The sequence below is a fragment of the Rhyacophila brunnea genome, unplaced genomic scaffold (assembly GCF_057557595.1).
Source record: "Rhyacophila brunnea isolate RB1 unplaced genomic scaffold, BYU_Rbru_1.0 scaffold_6, whole genome shotgun sequence".
NCBI lineage: Eukaryota > Metazoa > Arthropoda > Insecta > Trichoptera > Rhyacophilidae > Rhyacophila > Rhyacophila brunnea.
The window spans coordinates 23,905,313-23,930,967 of NW_028233276.1; the positions used below are offsets into that span (position 1 = coordinate 23,905,313).

The 25,655-nt window shown below is 33.1% G+C and overlaps 1 protein-coding gene across 1 annotated transcript in view; it reads left to right on the forward strand.

Annotated features, from left to right (window-relative positions):
• LOC147065433 (rho guanine nucleotide exchange factor 17) overlaps nt 1-25,655 on the forward strand; it is a 178,831-nt gene that overhangs the window by 145,107 nt on the left and 8,069 nt on the right. The window contains exons 4-13 of the mRNA XM_085957158.1: nt 4,415-4,492; nt 16,696-16,878; nt 18,150-18,378; nt 19,395-19,710; nt 21,077-21,168; nt 21,747-21,969; nt 22,637-22,728; nt 23,095-23,228; nt 24,026-24,201; nt 25,084-25,176. Coding sequence (XP_085813284.1) covers nt 4,415-4,492; nt 16,696-16,878; nt 18,150-18,378; nt 19,395-19,710; nt 21,077-21,168; nt 21,747-21,969; nt 22,637-22,728; nt 23,095-23,228; nt 24,026-24,201; nt 25,084-25,176 — 1,616 coding nt within the window. The remainder of the gene's footprint in view (nt 1-4,414; nt 4,493-16,695; nt 16,879-18,149; nt 18,379-19,394; nt 19,711-21,076; nt 21,169-21,746; nt 21,970-22,636; nt 22,729-23,094; nt 23,229-24,025; nt 24,202-25,083; nt 25,177-25,655) is intronic.

The following is a 25,655-nucleotide window of genomic DNA, read 5'->3' on the forward strand; positions in this document are numbered from 1 at the left end:
ATGTTGAGATAGTCTAACCGTAATATTACTTTACAGAGTTTTTAATCCAATTATGCTAATGTAATACCTAATATGATGACGATAAAATAAATTGCCCAATATTAATCCATACTGCAAAAAATATTTTTACGCGTGCCTTTTTGCGGTTGTCGTACGCTGAAAAGTTCGGTCACAATAATATAATACCTACCTAATATGTACTTTCACATTACATACCTAATAATTATTATTCTATTTGAGTCATTCACATTCGTCTGGAAAATAAAAGACGCCTCGATCTTTCATTTTAAATTTTAATGCACCATCTTGCGGTCACCCGAACATAACTTAAACGATGTACCTAATTGCTACGAATAAAGTGGGAATAGGTCTATTATTCCATCCGTACCTAAGCAATGAAATTATAACGTAATGAACTAGCGACATCTGTAAATACTATGAAATTATTGTACTGTTAGTTGTAATATGTATGAAGATAAATAGCACCGCAGTTTGCAGATAAGTATTATAGATTCAGAAAATCATGGACACATAAAAATAATAAACTGTACATATTCAGTTTAGTCTGAAAATTTCCGATGTACCAGACCAAATTGTCGTGCATTATATGGCATGCATAACTTTTTACTATTTATTGTTATTTTTTGCTTATTATAATCATCCAGCAGTCTTCAGCCTTCACCACTAGTTGATAATATGTAAATAGTTTTTATTTATGTAGCAGAAACTTATGGTATTAGTAATATAGGGACCCTGATCACCATATTACAGATAAAAAGTTTTGACCTATCAACCCGTGGCGAAGACTGCGTATAGTAAACGGTTCCATTTCTTGTGTTTGATGGCACTTAAAAATACGATTTGTTGTACTTAGTATGTTTTTTGTATTTGCCTTATAACTAAATTCTCTAAGCTTATTGTATTATATCACGGGTGTTCACTCGACCGCAGCAGGTTTATAATACGGGACTGACTATAATCCCGACCGCAGATCGCAGTCCACGTGATTATAGGCTTAGCTGGACTGTAAGATCTGCACATCAATATTCCATAAATCTGGCTGCTAACGAGATAAATATAATAATGTTTGGGATAAGAGATACTTTAGAGTTTAGACTATTAAAAAATACAAATTATGTTATCAATTAAAAATATCTAGAGCGACCAACCTAATGGATTCGTTTTTTTAAACATTGCATGATGTCCATTTAAAAATCTATTGGAGAAATCCTAGTAAATCGCAAATATATATTTTTTCCGTACGGATTGACTACATACCCACTGATTTTTGCGAACTTTCAGTTTTTCGATAATATTGACAGATGATTTTATCACGTAGTGACACAATTATATAATGAACTCGATATTTTAGATAATATAATATTATTATTAATTATTAATCTTTCGGTTAAATGCTAGTTTTTATTCTATGCTACACATTTTGTCTATTCAGCCTCTTCTCTTTTTATCTTGACAAATTGTCGACATTGTGTTATCGTATCGAGAGCTTTTCTCCAGTGGCGTGCTTTGAATTTTAATTTGTGATAAACGTAATATATTTACTACCGCAGTATTGATTATGGTCACAATAAATAATTGATTTTCAAATATTTTGATTTAAATAATAAAACTCGTAAGAATTGTAGTAGCAAAAAATTTGCTATTTTATTTCTTAAAATTATATCTATATTATTCGCTTTTTATTCAGTAAAGGATTGAATGTTTATATTCTCTATATTAGTATATCATAGTAATGCTAACAAATCTTTTATACTTATAAGTATGCCAAATAAATAAATACTTACTTAAATATTTCTTACAATGAATGGCGTGCTAACCTAACGGCTATTATTATGCAAAAATGAATAACTCGGATTAGTTATATAAAAAAGTGATATTGTAAATGTATTTAAAATGTATATTACGTTAAAAGTTTAATTTAAAAAAATAAATATGCGATGTATGTTTTTATACAAACACCACGTTACACGTGTCCAAAATGCATAGATACTGCCGAAAAAAAGGTAAATGCAATGTTTGTTATTATACAAGCTTTGCGTATCATGACGTAAAACACAAAAGAAAACAAACCTTGTATTTAATTCTCTTAAAAATATATAAGTAAAAAATAAGCAAATAATTTTAACCATAGTTGTTTACAATTGCAATAATATTGTAACATACATAAAAGATATTTAAATGACCTACTATATATATATTTTTTATAAATATCATAGACAGTGTTTATATAGCTTAAAATGCAGTTTGTGAAGATTATTTTATGGCTATTCGCTTAATCGTTGAGGGCTAAACGCACACTTAATTTCAATCAAAGAAACGCTTTATCTAATTAACGGCGAAATACGAGTCACGGGATATATTATAAGCTACCCCATGCTGCAAACGTCTTTAAAAACACATGGACACTATAAATCATATATACGTTCCAAACAGTTACTATGGCATGTGAGTTATGAGGAAGAAAATAAATCATATTTAATTGAAACCGACAAATACAGCCTAATTAAATACGACTGTTGGATCTATGCGGAAAGCTACATTTGAAAAAATCATTTTAGTTAACGACAAAAAATAAGGCAACGGTATATCTCGAAATATATTATGATTGTGCACGTCAATGCTGTCACTATCTGGTTCAGTTGATAATCGATAGTGTTTTATGAAGTGGTTGTCTATAATTTTATGAGCAATGAAGCTTTTTATCTACTCCACTGCACAAATTATGATTGCTTAAAGAATCGACACGAGCTAAGCTAAAAATAATTTTGTATGGATAAACGAAGCTACTTAGCCGCTTCTGTCACCTTTGTTGTTATAATACATACTAGGTACATTATACATAATATACTCTATATAAAATAATTTATAGTGGGGAACGCTCTTAATTATTAACTGACCTAAATAATAATGATACTCAATTGGATAACGTTATACAAAATATAACAACCAAAGTTGTTGCATATGTCTATTTAATACGGAAGAAGATATTATCAACATTCACTATTTCAAAATTCCTTATTAATGCATCTTTCTGTTATACTGTCCAACAAGAACTTCTTGGCTACGTGTTAAAACTGTGAACTAACAAGCTCCTCCCATTTTTAACCACACTTCCATTATAAACTAACAAGATCCTTCCATTTAATCGACGACAACGCCTTTGGCTTGTGCCTAAATCTTCTTGTTGGACAGTAGTTGAATGATGTTGAATGTTTTCACTGTTCTAATTTTCCTGCCATTTCTGAAAAAATAATGGTCGCCAAATAATTCGAAGACAAAAAAAATGAAAAATAGTATTTATATTATGTATTGGAAGGTTTTAGAAGATATTCTGGCCATTGACTGTGAGTGACTTCATCATTTCTTGACTGTGGAAATACTAACCATATCACTGCAGTGGTTAAAAAAAATATTTAAATTTAGTTCTAACATTATAGAGTGACTTCATGCAGTATTTTTTATTACAACGTTTTTCTTAGCTCGTATTCTTATTTGTCCGGTGGTTCTTTGTCCGGTACAAATCTTGCAATCGATTTTTAACTAACTTTCCACCTAGCTAGACATTTGAAACTTTTAGAATATATCAGAACACGATGCCAATGCATTTTTTTAATACTTTTAGCCATCTTTAAGTAGAATTGAATTCATTTTCAGTTAATTCTGTTTTATATGAAAAGTTATTTCGACACCATTATTAGTTGCTAGGGGTCTGGGGTCCTAGCAACTAAATTATTAATATATACGTGCGTTACTATGGAAATCAATATGAAATGACATTTCATTATTCAGTATTTCTATCAAGTACATTTTTTTGATCGTTTAAGCTAGTCAAGTCAAGATTATATGATTCAACAGAAAAAAACGTTGTATATAAAAAGTTCTTTTTATCTTGTAATTATTCTTATTATTTTACACAAGGAACTTTTTTAGTAAAGTTAATAACAATTATTATTAACATGCATTTAGATATTTTTCCGTGCATTCTTGGGTGGAATTTCCGCCTTATATAATATAATAACACATAATATAAATATTTACAACTTGATAATATTACCTTGATATACCTATGTCTTCAAATGAATTCAATTTATGTAATTGGTATTATTAATTTGTATTGCTATCGATTCAAGTTTTGTACCTTTCCATTTGAATCGTTTTTTGCAACCCGGGTTTTGTTTTTCGGAATCCTCAGGCACCACGCACACCCATAAACGACACAATACATTCAACCGCAGCTATTGTGAAATCATTCATAAATAAAATCTGTACGTGTGAAAATTTGTTCCGTATATGATATTCTGAGACACTTTTCACGAGAAATTGCCGTACATTGCCTGATTATATTTTAATAGTTTATTAATAAGAAATTAATAATGATTTTCTTTCATTCCAGGACACCCGAACGCACGTCGTCGTGGAGTTGTATGACACTGAGAGGTCATACGTAGAGGCGCTACAGATTTTAGTTGTGGTAAGCATATATATAATATAATATGTATTATATTCTTTAAAATTTCTCCCTGTTTGATAATAAAAACTATAATGAGTAAGTATAGTATTATTAATAACATTTGTATAATATCAATCTAGTATGTCATACTACCAAATAGAAATGTTATTCTAAGTCTATTGACGTATTTTCTTGTTTTTCAATCAGTTAGTCATAAGATTTCTTGACCTTTAGGCTGTTTTTCTCCGACTACATAAACACATAATTATTATATACGTTTTGCCAGCTAAGCATCTATATTGACATTTTTTTGTTATTATTAAAATGTCAGAAATATCAATTTCTTCTTATTAATATTGCTTCAATTCTGATTAAAGAGAGATTTGCACTATACCTACCGTTGTTTTAGTAACCCAGTTTTTGCTTGTTGACCTTTCCATATATATCTATCTTTTATATATATTAACTAATTAATTCGTCATAAAATGATAATATTTATATTTATATTATTTAAGTACAAAGGAAATGATATGGTAAATCATTTTGAACATTAAGACAAGTAGGTAGTAATGAAATTTCAATTAATTTAATTAAGTTAATTATTATGATATTACTAACAATAAACGATGTATAATAAATACATTCCATTCCACAAAGTCCATTTAGAGTAGGGTGTATTAATTCTCATCAGTTATTAAATCAGTTTCTATCAAGGATATACGTGCTCTCACTCACAATAGTATTAATATTCTAAATACCTATTGTTTTTTCCCTTAAACCACAATAAAAGTTTGTTCGTCCTTTTAATTTTATCAGCATTTTCGCCGATTTTAAATTAGGTCAGTGAACCCAACCTTTTCTATGCCACACACTAATAGGAAGTATTTGATTAATTTTCGGTCATGTAGAAAAATAACATCATATTTAAAAATAAATAACTAAACTTTTTATGTTTTGAACACATACTTTGAGGGATCAAATTGGAATGTATAATCAAATCAATTTCAATTGTTAATATACAGTTCAAAGACTACCTTTCCCTGTTTATGTATAGTATTTATGATTTTGTCGAAACATGGCACTTTATGCTGATTGCGACTTAACATCAAGTCCAATATCAGCTCTGCTCTGTTTGTTCTTGAAGCGTGGATTGTTTCAGATTTGACTTGAATAATACAATGCTGTAACAATCATTAATAAAGTCAGCTATTGATTAGTTAATTATTAAAATGGATTAGTTATACTTATATGTCACCAAATAACAATATAGGTACCTACCTATCCATTCTTATTCATAAATAACAAAACAGAATTTATATATTAGCATAATATTTCATTAATCCAATAAAACTACATTAATGTTATAATCGTATTATTTATTATTCTAACGTTATCGCTAGGTCATTGATATAATTGTATTTTTGTGATGTCAACACTGCTTACACCTGTTAAAATAATGAGTGATGGAGGGAAAATGAAAAATAATAATATAATGTGTACCTAGACGGGTCAGAAAAGCACGCCCGCTTCTCTGAACAATTATGAATTATTAGGGAAATTTGTCACGGCCGTCGAGAGCCGCGGCATGCCACGGGCAATTTACTGATATTTCAGAAGAGTCCATTGGGCGGCAAAAGTTACGTATGCCAAGCTTTCATTTTGACATTTCCCGGAAAATGCGCTTCGTTTGTTTTCTCTTCGAAATTCGATTTTTTTTATTATTCCAACCGAAATGATTATTTTCTTTCGTAATAGCCCAAACACTTAATTCCGATGAATGAATTGCAATTATTATATTATGATTTCTAATAACTGAAGTAAAATATTTAAAAGTTAATTGCATTCCGTCATAATAAAATATTTTTTTAGCATTTGTTCCCACCATAATAAACGACGGTTTATAATTTGTATTGATATACAACAATTTTATCGAAAAAACATAATGCTCACTGTAAAGAGAATGTTGTATAATCATTGCCTCTCAAACATTTAAAAACCTCTAGATATCTACAATGGTAGGTATACTTATTAATCCCTTGAATTGACATACAAGTAGTTTGCGTATTTGTCATGAAAGAATAGCCACGTGCGATTCTTTCTAATACAGAGGTATTGGAATAACATAATATAATATTATATAATGGCCATATTAGGTACAAACTATCAAAATTGTATGTCGACAGACATATTTTTTAACAATTGACAGTATAGTAGTGGATACCGGTGCCAATTATTATCAATTCATTTTAGAAGTAAAGAAAAAATATAATTTAAATTAAGTAAAAAATTTATTGGAACACCATTAAAATTAATTAAGTATGAAATTATATGATAAAGATAAGTAATCAGCTAGTTCAATGGAATACTTGTTTGTGTAAAAAAAAAACAATATTTATATGAGTATATCGATGCTTTAAATAGCTACCCTACACTAGTTATGGAAGTTACCGATAAAATATAATTTGAAATTTGATTTAATCGCGCCAAACGCTACAAATCTTACGACGTTGAGTCGATGCTTGAATTCTTAACTTTCGCCATTAGTTCGCTGTTATACATATCATAATACGAGGGTGGGTCAATAATTCCTTAGAAAAAAGCATTAAAACAGTTTTTATTTTTGTATTTTTTTTTATTTCTCAACATAATCTCCTTGGAGCTCAATACACTTGGTTAGACGTTTCTCAATTTTTTTTAAACCGTCAGAAAAATAAGTTTTCGGAAGGTCCTCAAAATAAGCATTTGTCCGATCGATGACTTCTTCATTTGAAAAAAAAACGTTATCTACTTAGCCATTTTTTTAAGTTTGGGAAAAGGAAAAAGTCACTGGGGGCTAAATCTGGCGAATACGGTGGGTGGTCGACCAATTCGAACTTCAATTCTTCAATTTTAGCCATTGATCGTAAACATGTGTGAACACGGGCATTGTCCTGATGAAAGAGGATTTTTTTCCTGTTTAAATGAGGCCGTTTTTCTTCAATTTTGTTTTTTAGCTGGTCCAATAAAGATGCATAATAATCCCCTGTTATTGTTTTTCCTTTTTCCAAATAGTCAACGAAAATAATTCCACGTGCATCCCAAAATACAGTAGCCATAACCTTACCAGCTGATTTTACGGTTTTCGCCTTCTTTGGACATGGTTCGCCTTTCGCAATCCACTGCTTTGACTGTTCTTTCGTCTCGGGAGTATAGTGGTGTATCCATGTTTCATCTACAGTCACAAAGCGATGAAAAAATTCATCCGGATTGCGTTGCATGAGCGACAACAGGGCTTTAGAGGCCACCACCCTATTGCGTTTATTGTCGACTGTGAGCAAACGCGGCACCCATCTTGCAGAAACATTTTTAATGCCCAATTTGTCATGTAAAATAGAAATGACGCTACCTTTTGAGATCCCTGTAACCTCAATTATCTCACTCAACTTTAATCTTCGGTCACTTAACACCATATCGTGGATTTTATTGATCATTTCTGGTGTAGTCACCTCTACAGGACGTCCTGAGCGTGGTTCATCCTTTGTTGATGTACGACCACGTTTAAATTCATTTAACCAGTTATAAATAGTTGCAAGTGAAGGAGCAGATATGCCGTGAACTAAATCCAACTCATTTTTTATTTCCTTTGCTGTTAACCCTTTTATATTAAAATGTTTAATAACAGCTCTAAACTCAATTTTCTCCATTTTTGTAACCAAGCAAATTTTTTTTTTAAATGTACGAAAATAAAAAACAACAACCCGACTAATCTGATTGAAACTTCGCAGCATACTGAATCGGTAGTGCCGCTGCATGAAAACAAACCGCTTACAGTACTAGTCGCGCCACCTGTCGGCTTTTCTAAGGACTTATTGACCCACCCTCGTATAATATATGAACTACTGCGGTTATTATTTTGTTTTACTTGTGATTCAACGGCTTCAGAATATTCCTAATTTGACGTGACCTAAATTCCATTGTAAAAATACATTAAGAACTCGGGCATTGGAATTTATAAGAAAATGATTTGTCAAGTTCTGAACACTTTGTGATAAAAGCGCGGGAAGGACATTCTTAAACGGGATTCGACGCCGGATGTTGAAACTGGCGCCTTTTCGCGGGAAATTAATCGACGCCACTCGCCGAGGCGCCGTCGTATATTCGCTGCAGTGACAGCTAGCCCGACCCTTGAAATCGACCAACATTATAATGTCAAAACAAAACAAAAGTTTTAACTGAGGCAGAGATCGAAAGAACTAACGAAATAGTTCAGTATAACGAGGGATCATGCCATATATCTACCAGTATTTGGCAACCTACGTAATATTATGTATACTGAAGTGCCACATACGTTATTATTTATTTTTTTGCGTCCCACTAAAACCAAAAAACCTAAAACATTATAAAGAGAAAAAAATCATGTAGGTACGAAAATCCGTCTCTGACTTTATTCCACGTTTCAGCTCACCCAAGAAAAACTCAGTAACGTACATACTAACATTGTATTTAAAAAATATATATGAAGTATATTAAAGTCCTACAGAAAAACGTCATTAATTGGCATTCCCTACAGTGTTTCCCAAAGTGGCGATATCGAATTTATCAAAAGTAGAAAAACGTAATGACGATTCAATTATCTATTGTCAGTACTTGGAACCCCTCCATACTAACTTCAATCAACGATTTGATGATATTCTTAAAATAATCATACTCGATTGGCCTTTGAAGTTTGAACTCTTTTTCAAGTACAAGCACAGAAGAATTTCTAAGATAGCAAGAAAAATTTATATAAGTAAAAACCAATGAGGAATTGAAATTTAAATTCGAATATATGGCTATTGAAAAGATTCTGCCTACAAAGGCAGATACATACACTTTATCTTGGATTATGGGCTATAAAACAAAAGCTTTTAATTATATTTTCCTTCATCATTCCTTCATTGCATTAAACGTGGTCAGAGCGTGGTCACAAATATGTTAATGACTAAAAAAGAAACCAACTCCGAATAACTAATCGCTATGATTTAATAATGCTACTGACAAAAATAAAGCCGAACAGTAATAAATTGGTAGCAGCGCACTATGTTTGTTAGGGTTATACGTAATTTTTATACTTATTATGTTTCTTTATCTTAATTTTATCCATAATCACGGGATTACAATCCCTAGTATTAGTATTCATATTGAGATTTTGCACTAGATTTAGTTCGTCGATCATAAAATATCTTCTACGCCAGGGTTTCCCAAATTATGTTCCACAGAACACCAGTGTTCCGCCGAACCTGAATATGTGTTCCGCGGAAACATTTGGAAAGGTTTTATACACTGCAACACATTTAAAGATCTTCTACTAAGTAGAAGTAAAATAAGTAAAACTAAAATAATTAATGAATCTACTTCATATTGAAAGGATGGTCAATCTCCACTGATGTTTGTGGCGTCAAGTATCTAGATAGGTCATGGCTCCCACAAGGGGGGGGGGGCTGACAGGCCTCTAGCCTGGGGGTCTGGGCTTACGGGGGGCCCGGCGTGAGAAATCGACCAGCCAAGTGAGATAAACACACATCGCAAACATGCACTAATAGTAAAAAAAATCACCTGCGGCGCTGTTTCACTTCAAGCATACCAACATTTAATAATATGTGGTTTTGCCATTACTTACAATTTTTGATTATTGTAGATATTTGACATGTCCATAATTGTGCACATCAACATAAAAGTGGGTGTATTAAAAATACAAAAAATCGCTAAAAATACCCTTAATTTTACCTCGAACACCATTTGGAATATGCAACTGTAGATCGTCACATTGCATTTAACCTTAGCGATTAGTAGGGGGGCCGCCAAAGATCCTAGCCTGGGGACCCGCTTCGGGATGTGGGGGCCATGATCTAGGTACAGATGGAGGACCATGTTTTCTCACACCGTGCACATGAAAAAGATGGGGTATATTGTTTTAAACTGACCGGCTGACAAAAGTATTGTCAGTTTAACGAAAGTTGCCAAAATTGGCAGAACAGTTAGCTGCGCTAATAATTAATAACCCTCAGAATAAACTAAGTGTTCCGTTAAAATTTCCGGGTTTGCGAAGTGTTCCATTGCAGAAAAAGTTTGGGAAACCCTGTTCTACGCCATGGTTGTTCTATTCTGTTAGATAAACATAAATAAGTGCATACTCAAATAAAATTAGTAGTACAAGTAACCACAATAGTATACGTATAGTGAGTCATGCACGATTCATAATAACTGCAGAATGTATCTGAATCCATTATAAATATAATCAAATTCATCGCAGACGCGTCCTCGACCTGTTAATCTCTCACCAACTCCCGATAGCTTTTCTGGCCGAAATTTAATTTTCTCGATGAAATCTAAAAAACTGTATTACACGTGTGACTCATACAGCAGTGTAGTAGACGAATGAAATTGCGCTCGTGTAATATTGTGCGCGGAAAGACAGTTAATTTCACACCTAGGTACTATTTTCGCGCCCCAATTCTTTGGCCATGATAATAATATAGTAATAAGTACATATGTATCTTTTAATTAAACTCTCTCCGGTAGGGTATATGTGACTTACAAGACTTATTTATCGTCTAATCGGGACAAAATTAAATAAATAGTATTTATTATTTATTAAAAACAGTAACAGACTTTAGAAACCTGAAATAGACAAAAGTAATCAGATTTGGGTTTTACCCATTCATACTAATAAATAACAACATAATATGTTAGTTATATATTTTTATTGGCCGTACTTATTTCTACAATTATTATATTATTAATAATAAGAGAGGTTTCGCCTTCAGGATAATCCAATTGAGAAAGTCCGAAGGACGAAACTGGTCACTTTATAAATATAATTATTCTGGAAAATGTACCTACGGGAAATTAAAATATCTAACTGTCATATTCAAGTGTTTGTTATTTCATACTTGTTGGTAGGGTTAACTTCTTTACGAAATATGCTGTCGTTTTTTACATTCTTCCAACTACAAAAAACTCATATCAAATTAGAGATAATATATTAATACTATCGACCAAGGGGTATTTGATGGAATTTGATTTAAATTCTAATGAATTTAAATTTTGTACTATTCCATTTGGGTCGTTTTTTGCAGCTTGGGTTTCGCCTTTCGGCATCTTCAGGCACTATGCGTACTCGCCAACGGTAAATACACACTGACAGTGATGTCAACAAATGAAAGAGTATAAAACTTAAATCAATTAGAATTTAGAGATAATATATTAAGTTTTCAGAACATTTAACTGTTGATTCTATAATTCTACCTCTTTTAACACATTAAAATTTTATGTTGGTGTTGAAGAACACACTTTCAACAGAAACCAGGGTGCTTGTAAGACAGAAAATATACTTTAATTCCATAAATTTATATGTATTTGAATGAAATACCTGCTATATTACAAATTTGGACTAAATTACAAACTATTTGGGAATTCGACACGTACCTACATTCAAAACCACGATTATCCTGGCCAAACCGGAACGTATGATGAATCTACCTATGTACATGTACATAATGCTGAATAGAATTGTAATATTGTGGCAATTGTAATGTACCTATATGGCACTAGATAATTATAAAATTTTATTTAAATACAAGATATCAGATCGCTAAATGAACAAGTATGTTGAAGTCCGTCTTCTCAAAGAGATGGATCATCCGGCAATGGCTATGAAAAATGGAAAAGTTATGGAAGAAGGCGGACTGATAAAGTATGTTCTGAATTCAGAAGAATATGTTTGCTCTAATCTAATGGTTATCCATAGCGAAGAGAATGTCACAAAATTGAGAGCAATTGACTCGATCGTCATCGTATTAAAATTAAAGGGTAGTCTAAAGATTTGAAGGATTTCTATCACGTCTATACATATAAAATATAATCCTAGAAATGAAGAAATCTTGATTCAGAATAAATTACTACTACTGAACTATGAATCACATGCATATTGATTAGGTATTTCCAAGAAGTCAAAAAGCACGAATGAACTAAAATGCAATTACATAAGTTGTTTCGCAATATGTAGGTACCAGTAAAGTTGTCCGACAAGGTGATACAATCTCACATAAACTAGTCACTTGTAATCTTGAAGATACAATCGAGTGTCACTGGAAATAGTGGAAATAATATATAGGAGCCTACCTACGTCTTTACGTACATTACATTGTTGACCTAAGAACCTCTAGGGCTGTATTTCCAATGATTAAAACGTTGTCTATCTGACATCTGTGGATATAAACGTGTGAGATAGAAAAAAGTTATTCGTTTAATAAGCAATAAGTAATTGATATCATAATAGTTATAGTAATAATCAGTCGCGAAGGGTATTCTGTTAAGATCCGACATAAATAGTGCACACTAAACTTTGTCAGTCAAACGTATTTGTTTTCATTGAAAAAAGCCTACAATAAATGTATTTATAAGTATAGTGTTTGTTAGTTTTTAAAATTCAATTAAACCCTGCCTAATCAAATCCATAGTAGATAATAGTCGAAAAATATTTGTTTATCTATAAAATATTTCAAATTATGCCATTAAACCTTGAATATTTCTAGATATTTTATAGATAGAAGAATATTTTTTATCGATCATTGTTTAGCTTAGGCAGGGCTTATTAACGAATTAAAAAAACTAATCAATACCAAATAATATTATGTATTCTTAATTCAACGAAAACAAATAAGTAGTTATGTTTGAAAAACTGTGCATTATATATTTCGAATCTTAGCAACCTACATCCACCTTTCACCATTGACAATAATGCATTAATAATAAGTTACAAGTGTCGGTACCTGTATTAAAATCAGCGCTCGAAATGGAAAATTTTACGAATCGTAGCGCTTGATAATTTTACGAAAATATCAACATATATACCTATATCTAATTTTAAACGTATTTTATAAAAGTGTGTTAGATTGTTTATAATATAAAGATCTAGAAAGGCTAGATATACCATATTATGGTCTATCTAGCAAAATTCTAGCTCAGACGGTCAAATTATTTTTTCCACGAGAAGGAGCGATAATTTTGGGGATTTTATGAACAGGAACGGCGCTCCGGTCCATTTCGAGTCCTGGTTAAAATAAAACATGCTACGAGTATTATTGATAGACAGTTACGCGCCAAGTGGGTGCAGTTATTGGGGATGCGCAGCACAACACCCTGGTGCCACATTACAGGGGAGGCAAAACCCCTGAACAAATATTTCTCAATAAAAGCGCGTTGACACGGTCCAAGTACACTTGGACCGAGTGCCATCCAAATGCACTCGTATGAGACATCTTCATACTAATTATTCCTATTCAAGCTACTTGGACCGCGTCCTACTCATCCAAGTTAGCTTGGATATGAATAATTAGTATGAAGCTGTCACTTGGATGGCACTCGGCCCAAGTGTACTTGGATCGTACTTGGACCGTGTCAACGCGGCTTTAGAGTACAATATATTAGAAAAACATTACATTTAATTAGATAATCTGGATCTTATGTTAAAATATATGAAATACCTACGTTTGTTGTATACCAACGAAGGGCGCTACTTATAGGAGTGGCAAATCGAATAGGTAGGTAACGCAAAATATGTATATTAAAAAATACATCTAATAATAATTATATTTAGGGATTTAAGATTTTCGTTCTGCATCATCAGATTTTTTAGATTAAAATACAATAAGTTAGTAGGTAGGCATTTCATTTTTTTGTATTGCCGTTAAATATACGGAAGTATATAATTATTTTATGTTAGCATCCAGGCGGCAATCATGCTTGGCACGGCCTTGAATACGTATAGATTCAAGGGCGACTATATTCAGGCCGTGGCACTAAATTGCGAATTACGATGATAGTCCTAGTTATTGATTATACTTACTGCGTTCAAATGTATTTCAATATGCAATAATCATATTTTTTACAAACAGCACTAACGAGAAATAACTAGCACTGCCGTCGAAATTTACAGTTTCGTGTCATGGACTGACTATTTATAATGGCACTTGGTTTAGTTTAGATTATAGAGCGCGTGGATGTGAATTGAATTGGATTGGATGCCCTTTTCCAAAAACAATTTTAAGTACAATAATTTTGAGCTCCACGTCATTTAGTTATTCAAACATAATTTATTTCCCACCATTTGCCCTGTACCTTCAAAAAACAGTCGAGTTTTAAATATGATTAAACTCTTTTTTATTTCATGTTTTATATTATTATTGTTACTTAACCGAAATGTAGAAATTCTGAATGAAATGCGTACGTGCATAAAGGTGCGTATCTCAGCCTCGTTGATCTTTCACTGCCTAATTCCGGAGTGACATCTTTTCCTGCGCTTTTCTCTGTGACGCGTTGAGTGTTGAGTCCTGACACGTGCTGCGTCCAACTAACAACTCTGAACGGCGTAACTGTCGTCGGAATAGGGTGACGCAATTCACGTTGTCGTTATATTGTTATTATTTTGTGAAACGCAATTCTGAAATGCAGCGAAAATTAATGTTGTTTTGGCAACATTGCGTAAGGCCGCTGTTTCAAATGTGCATAGTGAAGTCGCAGATTTTGCATATTATGACCTCTCGTAGGGAAGATTGGATACTAAAATAAGTAACATAAAACAAAAATAAAGACGCAATAATGATGCTTACTAAAAGTTTTCGTACTAGAAAGAATAAACTAAAGGACCGACTCTCTAAAATAGGGTCTAGGACGATTTGGCGCCAGGACAACTGGACGCCACGCAATTCGAAATTAATATACGTTAGGTACCTACTTATAGGTACTATGATATTATTATTATGATTTAATAGTTGGTGAGAATTTAAATATGCACATATAAATAATGGTTTAATCGTGCATATGTTTAAGTTCCAACAAGAGTTTTTTTTTTTAATTTTATATAAAGCCTTAGGCATGATAATTCTCAATCCGCATTAAAAAAAATATTATGTTAAGAGTAAAATGAATTAATACTACTAAGTAGTAGATAGAAACTGATTAAAATTTCTCGTCGACGTCCAATTGTCCTGGCGTTCAGTGTTCCCATTCCCCTTAAATATACCTATCTCCAGTGAGTTCAGCAGTTCATTGGCCACATAGCTAGAAAATATTACAATCGTTTGGAGAGTCTTATTATCAGCGAATTAATAATCGAGGGTCAACGCAGAAAAGGAAGGTCCTTTACCTGACGATTGGTCATGTGGATGGCAGAGTATGCAGAGATCACTGTAGAAATATAATGACGAAATATTTTTAATATAGTCATGATTCTCAATAGTGAGGAATATGACAACGATGAAGGATGATATTGATAACACTTGGATGATGCCAAAACAATTACGTTGTATTGAATCTGAATAATTCCTAGATTTCCTAGTGATAACTCTTTCGTCTGAAATACGTGAAAAAATTACATACCTACTTTATAGAAAACGCAGCCTTTTGAAATATGTACAAAATTATTGGATGGTCTCACTATCTTTTTCTGAAGCGGACCCGCAGGTCAGGATCTTTGGCAGGCCCCCCTACCTATCGCTAAGCTTAAATACAGTGTGACACTTTAAAGTAGCGTTTTCCAAATGGGTAAAATGAAGTTCTCAGTGAATTTTTACGTACTTGAATTACGGAGTTGTCGAGTATTTACACACAATAATAAAAAATTGCATCACACATTTTTTTTTAAAAAATGTGAATGAACATAGCGCCGCAGGCCTTTTTATTACTATTAAAGCAAATCTGGATGTGTGTTTATCTTAAATATCTGGTCGACTCACCTCGCCGGGCCCCCAGACTAGAGCCCTATCAGCCTCCTCTTTATGGGGCCATGGGTATGATAACTACGAATATTATGTTGTCGTTGTATAACTACTGTCACATCTAGATACTTTACTAATGGCAGAAAACTCATGACATTATTTCAATTCGAGTGGTAGGTAATTGATAACATGGACTTCATTTACGGTCGGATCTGACGAAACACATTTATTTCGATACTATTTTATTTACACATTCGTCAAAGCACATTTATATGATAATTATGGAAGATTGTAGAAAGAATGCGAAAGCACCTAAGTTATTCGTTTTCGCAGGAGGGCTAAAAAGCCGTGAATTTCAAACAAAAATCAAGTTGGCTGTACTTTAATCACGATTACAATAATTCGTCGATTCACACATGTTACCGATGTTTAGGTAAAGCTATTCAGCCGATTCGTTGATTAAACTTAAATATTTTTTATTTCCAGAAATACCTGCATCCCTTGAAAAGTCCCGAAAATGTAGGTCTTGTGGACGCGACCGTGGTGGATGAGATATTCTTCCAAGTCCCTGCTATCCTTGGAATCCATGAAGTTTTCCTTGAAGAACTGAGGAAGAGATTGGAGACATGGGACGTCAAGCAGAAAGTTGGGGATGTCTTTCTCAATGTGGTGAGTTCTAACCCTAATGAAACACTGTTGAATTGATATGGAGCAAATGGAGCTAATAGGTACCTGTAATACATCTTTAAATTATTTATTTTAGTTTGTTATATCAAACTATTTTTCAATATTTTAGGCAATTTATTTAGTAAACATTCAATATGGCATAGTCCAGTGTTGACGAACCTTTTTACGAACGCGTGCCAAAATTTCCCAAATACTATTTTTTGACTGTCTACCGTGCCGATCAGTTTTTCATAGGGGAAAAAATAAAAAAATAGTTGTAACAATTCTATTAAAAAAGTTTAAAAAATATGTAAATATAGAGTCCTTGAGTATTACTGTACCTATTTCTTAGTTTGGTTGTTTACGCACAAATTTAATCCAGAATTGCTCTGATCAGACTAGACATTTTCTCGCTACAGTGGTCTCTAGCATTGTAAAATAATTGTAAATTGGTCAAAATGAGAGGTTTGCGGCGCGGCTTCCCCCGCCGCCTGTTGAAATCAGTGCGATAATATTATGTATGTCGCATAAAACCTAAGGAAAAACCTATACAATTTAAATTAAACGTAATACTTATTCTTGAAACGTATCTGCCTGCTATTTTTTATAAGTACCTACAATGGGATCTGTCGTTTATGAATGAATTTCGTCAATTACGTTTGTTGTGTATCGATTGGTAAATATTATTAAAAATTGAAGAAATCACTCATGGTTATGTTGTCATTATTTTTTAATATAATATAACATACTTAAGTATTTATTTGTAAAACTTTTTTGTAAAAACAAAATATTTTTAAAATTAAGTAAATACCTACTGTAGGTATCTAATTTTTTTCTCTACATAAAACATTTGCGTGCCATGCAAAATCGTCTAGCGTGCCATTAATGGCACGCATGCCATAGGTTCGCCATCCCTGGCGTAGTCTCTTTATTTTTCAATTCTCTCGTGTTGTGTTTTATTCATGTTATATTGTGCTATTATTTCTACAAAATTATACACAATATAACAAAATCTAAATGTACGAGAAAAAAATATCTTCTTTGTTAATTTTAAAGCTTGGAAATGGTGATGTTCAATTTGAAAGTTGAGTCCGTGATGTTGACAGCTGTTTCAGACTATATATACATCATCAAAACGGTAAGTCACAAACCTCACAAACTGAAGATATTCAGATCAGCGCATATATCATATTCCGAGTGGCGGAGAACTTGAGTGGTTATAATTCCCAGGTAGAATTTACCAAATGAAATGTATTGTTTATTTATATTTTTAGTTCACTAAACCATCAGTGATGGAGACGTACACGGCGTTCATCAACAACTGGAACAAGGCGAAGGAGACCATCAAGGCCACTTCCGCATCGAGGCCCGCCTTCGCCAGGTTTCTGGAGGCCATGGCCCGCGAACACAAAGGGAAGTTGTCACTGGACAACCTGCTCATCAAACCAGTTCAGAAGTTTCCACAAAATGAGCTTTTAATACAAAGACTGATTAAACATACCGGCAAGTATTTTGTAATAGTTATTTAAACCTTCAACCTTTCTAAAGCTTCAATTACATTGAGCTTCTTTACGAGCTGTTTGTTGGCGAATTTATAATCTGCCTGTAAAGTCGCCCAGTGTTCATCGAATCACTGCTATGTTAACAATGCAGGAAATATCCACCTCTTTTTTATCGAGCCCCCTCTTTGAATATTCATAATATGAATCAATGCGTCATTTGAAGCCTGCCTTATTTTCTTTGTTGTATTAATAGGTTATTTATTTTATCACAAAAATTTAATTACATTCGCTATTCAATTACATAGCTTCTTCGATGATTACACTGGGCGACTTTACAGGCAGATTATAAATTCGCCAACAAACAGCTCGTAAAGAAGCTCAATGTAATTGACGCTTAAGCAACATGCATTTTTTCCAATCGTGACCCACATCTTCAAAGACCTTCACTATAATAATATAATACTATGTACAGTAGAGTAAAATTCTAAAATAGATCATTTTTTACTTTTTTTATAATTCTTAATATGTTTCATGCACAATAAAAAAGTTGCCTGAGGCGCAATTTTGTTTACTAGGTAGGTATATACATTAAAAAAAATCTATGAGTACTTCATATTTTATAGTTTTTAAGCGGTTAAAAATATATGTATATTATTATTGCGTACCCTTGGTGATTTCCTAATTTCATACTGCACCCTCCGTGGCTAAAAGATTATCGATCTCTGTTGTATAGATATACTATTTTCCTACAATTTACCAATATTTTTTTTACCTTTAGCCATATATCTTAACAATGAAAGACTCCAAGTGTGCGGTCCCTAAAAATCTAACTTTATAGTAAAGTTAATGATACCATCATGTAGTGTGGTGGAAAAGGTGTTATGATTTAAAGAAACATTTTGAAACTTTTATATAATAAAAATCCTTTTTCTGCTGTTGACAGATTTATGTGTAACAGATAGAAATTAATTTATGGAATAATTATAAGCTTCTAAAGCAGGCCATTTAATATTTCAGAACCATCACATCCTGACCACCAACTGCTTATAGAAGCACAAAAAGAAATCCATGAATTACTTGTCCGGATAAACTGTACGGAGCGTGAAAGCCTGGAGCTGGAGCAACAACAGCAAACACTGCGGGAACTCGAGGCACTGGTCGAAGGGCTAGCCAATCTGGTATCCGCAGATAGATCCTTCATCAGACACGACACCGTCTCCATGCCGTCTGGTCAGGCCGCCACCAAAGAGAGAGCACTCTTTCTCTTCTCTGATCTTCTGCTCATCACCAGCATCAAAAGACGGACTGGGACAATAAGAAAACCTTCAGCTGTGTAAGAATTACTGTATTTTTTGGTCTCTCAATTTTAATATTTAAGAAACGAGAAAGTATATTATTCCTTTTTTTCTACTTCTACCCATCTACAGAACTAAAAATCCCCCTCCTCTCCTTCATTTACATTTACCTGACCCGCTTCCACCATGTACACTCTGTATACATTACAGTAGCAAAGGGTGGAGGTAGGCTGTTAAGATCCGCCATAAATAGTGCACATTAAACTTTGTTAGTCATACGTATTTATTTTTATAGAACTAAGACTACAGTTTACAGATTGTGTTGGTTAATTTAAAAAAATGAATTAATCCCTCCATAATCCAAACCATAATAGCTTTGTTATATTTTGGGCAATACGACAAAATTATGCACACTTTTTCATTCATGCTTATTTGTTTTCGTTGGATTAAGAATACATTTTACACACATATCGTTGGTTCATTTTTTTTAAATTCATTAAGCCCTGCCTAAACCAAACTATAATAGATAACAAATATTATTATGTAAGTATAAAATATCCGAAGTTATGTATGATTTAATTGCATAATATTTGATATTTTATAGATATACGAGTATTTTTTGACTATTATCTATTATGGCTTGGTTTTCGTAGGGTTTAATTGAATTTAAAAACTAACCAACACCATCTGTAAATTGTACAGTGAAACCCCGATTTTACGTTTTTCAAGGGACCCTAAAAAACGATAAATGCGGGATAAATAAAAAATAAATTTAAATTTAAAAAAAAAAAAAACTCGTTTTTCTCCGGGATTTTTTTCGACGTCTTGAATTATTTTCAGTTTCTCAGCTAGGGTTATAGTTTTCTTCATGGGGGACATTTTAGTTGCGACATAAAAATTCGTGATACGAGATGCGAGGCAAGCCTGAGCGCCGACCGACCTGTGCAAACAAAGCGACGCGACTGAAAGGCCTGTATGTATCATAAACAATTCTACAAAAGCGAAAATGGTGAATCGGGATAATATTTGTGACGGGACCATACTATTTAGACGATAGATCGAGGAAAACGATAGATCGGGGAACGGTTAATGCGGGATTATTTAACATTGTTATTATAGATGTTTGGCGGAAATTTCAAAAATGAACGATCAATGCGGGAAAACAATTTATGCGAGAACGGTAGATCGGGGTTCCACTGTAGTCTTATTTTAATGAAAACAAATACGTTTGTTTGACTGACAAACTTTAATGTGCACTATTTATGGCAGATCTTAACACCCTACCTCCATCCTTCACCAGTGATACATAATACATATAAGCTATAAAGTCACAGTAATGATCCTTTGTTCTGTATATAATTTATTATAATAAAAATAAATTGTACCTATCTATTACTGTTGCAGAGCATGTCCTGGGAGTTTAGCGAGCACATTAGATGCTAATAAGTACAAACTATTAATGAGAATTCCTTTAGATGACTTGGAAATTTTAAAAGGTATGTTGAAATAAAAACCATTTCAAAACTGTTCTAAGTTAAGATACATAACACCCATGATAAACTTATGATATATTGTTATGTGACAACCACAAAACTAAATCTAGTAAAACCAAATACTTATCTATTTTATGAAATTGCATTTTCCATTTTATTACTGTTCAATAAGCCAATGATATTCTATAGATTTGCGTATAAGCACCACAAGTGAAATATTGTTTGGAAAATGTTATATTATAAATAAATCTAATAATGTAAGTTGCGAAAAAAAGGGTTGAAGAAACACACAAAACTAATTTGTGATTATTTAAAAAACATTCATTGGAATGTAGGACAATATGTCTAATTCTATTCAGTTTAATGTTTTCTGTGTCCACAAAAAATACCTACCTCTAGGTACTGAAAATTTTATTCTTTTCACTTATGTTTACATAGCATGCGCAAAATTTAACAAGAAATATGTATATATCAGTAAATATGTAATTACATACAATATGACGTAAAAGTCTATAACTTCCAAAATCCATTAAAAGTATATAATCATTCAAAAACTTAATCTTATTCGTTTCTACTTTTAGCCAAAGATGAAAACCTGCGTCGGATAATGCGTGAGATGGAAACCCTGACGGAAGATGTGGGGGTGCTTTCGCAGATCTCTGAACTGGCAAACGCCCTGCGGTGCGGGCATGCTCAATTGGAAGAAGTGGTTCGTGATATGATGGCTGGACTGGGGAGACAATTAGCTGAGAGGCAGGGCAGTGATGCTCAACTGTCTTGTTTGGAAGTTGCAGTAAATACACCGTAAGATCTTGGAATATTATACTTCCTATATTAAAACATGCATGCAAAGGCTGTTGGGCTCATTTCAGCGGAGCGTGCTGTGTGGTATCTTCGGACCCATCAATGACAGACAGTTGGGTTATTATAGATACGCTTTGTATGGGGTCCGGCATATTGTACAGTCCATCAAATTGGACCGTTGTATATGGCTAAGCTATATACACTAATAGAAACTGATATTCGGGAAGCTGGAACACAAACAAAGACCTGGTCGACCTTGTGTAATATGGAGGGGTGATGTCGAGTTAGATTGAAAGACCTTGTGCATCCTAAACAGGAAGGAAACGGCTTTGGCTAAACCTGGATGGAGGTAGATACCGGAGGAGGCCAAGACTCACACAGGGTTGTGACGCCAGAAAGAAAAAGAAGTTATAAAAATTTACAAGTCAATAATGATATAATTTTATCTCAACGATCATGTAATTTTTGCATCACAAGATCAAAAGTCTCATCAAAGTATCTAATTGTGGAATTCAAGTAACAATTTATAGCTACGCGTATACAAACACGTTGCGTGTTTTATTTTTTTGCATAGTTTGTGAATATTATAATTTTTATAAATTATTGTTGAATAATTGAATAAATTTTTAGTCTATTTGCTAAAATCATCTACAATTTTTTTTTTCAGAAGTGGCATTGAAAATCTAACATTTGTCTTCTCGAAGTCAGAAAAAAGATCAAGCTGGGAAGAAATATTCAATGAAGCCAAGCAAAAAATAGGTAGGAGTTTTGATCTTACAGTAATTGTATCATTCTATAATATAAACATAATGTTTTAATTGTTTTCATCGTCAATCATCATCTGTGGATTTGTGGATCTCGGCCGCCTGCGAGATATTTCTCCATGCCTACCTACCATAAGCATTAATTCTCCAGTTTTGAAGACGTAGTGTGTTGGCATCTCTATTATTAACACAATCAAGAAATCTCAACTCACATTTTCCATTTTTTCTGTTTCCCTCGGAGTTTGTTGCCGACTGCATTTCCTCCATCCTTGCAATATGACTCACTCCTTGTAAGCTTCAACAAATCACGTCTCTGCAATCAGGCGATACAGCTGTAGTTATATGATGTCATGATTTACAGCTCTATCAGACGACAAACGACCAGCTCCAGAGTTTGTGAGTCCAGTTCCTATTCGGAAGACTCGTGCCGGGTTGCAGTTCACCTGTGCAGCACCCACACTAGCTGTCGGACCCAATTCTACAAGAGACGTTTGGGTAATACTCCATAATACCACTAATTTTATGTTGCGGTTGTACTCAAAGAATTCTGGATGTCAACTGTTAAAACTTGTGTCCGGTGGGTAATGTAGACAGATATGGAAAGCCAGAATTAAAATAGCATAGACTAGAGTTTATTAAAACATGAAACGGCAGCAGCCCTTAGTCCAATGCATAAAGCAGTGACGCATATCCTGGTCTCTGGGTTCAATTCCCAGTGAAATCACGATATAATGTACCTATGTGATTTTCTTAAATCCGTCGTGTTTCTGATATTACTTTACTGCTACCACAACAATATTGTTTCACAACTACTACACTACTGTAATTAGGAGAAGAAAAAAGTATGAAACCTTTTCAAACGTTTCCAAATATCAATTTATTTTACAATTCACAAATTTTATTTGCTTTTTACTTAATTGAGCTACGTGCGTCAATCAATTTCTCTTGAACCAAATGATTATTAATCACTTTATTTTATTATATAATGTCCTCCATCCCACTTTATGTATTTTTCTTATGAATCGGGTGGTGGAAGTAATACCATCGCATCTATTGGCAAATACACATGTTTTTTTGATCCAACTACTAAGCACACTGCTTCAGCAAAGGGGTAACACCATTCTTTGCTAAAGGAAGTTTGTTCCGATAACCTCTACTCTGCGGAGCCCCATATGCTCTGCTGTGGAGCGAAAATAGTAATCTACATTTGCCTTAATTTTATGGAGGAACTTCACGAGATTTCATATCAATAATGTAGATTGTCATTGTTAAAAATATTTAATAATTTAAAGGTTTGCAACAGTGACGGTTATGTGGGACAAGTGTGCGTATTGACCCTGCAGCCAGAACCCCAGGTCACGTCATGCAACGGCGTTTGCAACGCGCGTATTTTGTGTGTCGCTTGCGTTCCACCTCCCCCGCAGATGAAGACATCAAGTTTGGCAATAGCGAGTGAATCATTACCTGGGTAAATATCTTTTTTTATATTCATCACTGATATTTCAATCAACCTAAGAATCAAATTATAGGCTATCCAAACATTATGCGGGCTTACTCAACTACTATTCTTAAGAAAAGAGCTGAGTATTGACAACTAAATAGAAATATAATATAGAAAACAATATAATTTCAACACTTCCATAATTATTCCCATGAAAGTTTGGTTATATTTTAAGCAGTTTAATAGTAGAATGCGGTAAACTTATTATGGACATCAAACATTTTAATTCATAATGAAATGAAACTACCCATTAATTTAAATATTGTTGTAAGCAAGATGGTATATTTCATGTACCTATCATAATATTTAAACTTCATTCGTAAACTGTGCTTCTATTGATAAAAATAAGTGAATTGCCTAGAGTCATAACTCACATATTAAATAAATCGAGTTTTAAGATAATCGCAAAAAACGACTAGAGCACTGTTTTTTGTAATTAGAAGAAAGGTATTGAGCTCCCTTGAATATTAATGAGATTTTTGTTAAATATATTATAATACTCCTAAGGCTGCAGACACACAGCATACTGTGAGTGAGAAATAGAGCTCCCTGATTGATTAGAAAGGCCTTTGTGACAGAACTCACATTGTTCATTGAAAAATATGAGTTATGACACCAACAGTCAACTTTGTCAACGATTTTCATAGTTTAAAATGACTTTTGATACCCAACAATTTTTCTTACTATAGCTGATTTAATGCCTTTAAAATCACTTTGTATATGTAATTAAAAAATAACAACATTGCAAAATGTGAATTATGACTCTAGGCGACTCAAATATGTAAATACCTATTTATAATTTAATAGTATATGGATTACGTCATAATGAATTGATTTATTAAATTACAGGTTAAACCGGCAAAATTTCTCGAATAGTAAGACTGGAATTAGCATATCTGTTCAAGACACCGATGAAGGAAATCAAAACATAAGACTGGAAAGGTACATAATTCATAAAAAATATCTACTTCTTTTGACAATACAGTGAGTTCTCAACTTACGACCATCTAGACTTATGACCATTCTGACTTGCGAAATTTGGACTCAGACACCAATAGATCTTCGAAGGTACGCTACGCCGCCTCATTCACCAAGCACTTGTCTTTTATAATGAAATTCGACTTATGACCTAGGTGGCAGAGCTGAACCCCGTCGTAAGTTGAGAACTCACTGCACTGAAACTAAAGTAATCCGATCGATTATAAAACACACCCTTATTTTTAAATAGGTACCATTAATGAAATTTTAAAAAATCATCATAAGTATTATATTATTTATGTGGGTAGGTATGTACTTTCATCTGTAATATCACCATCAGTGCATCTATTTTATACACAAGGCTGCTATCGAAGGATATCGAGGGTAGTTTATTATATTTATGTATTGACGTTATTATAATTAAGTATTACAATATTATGTTA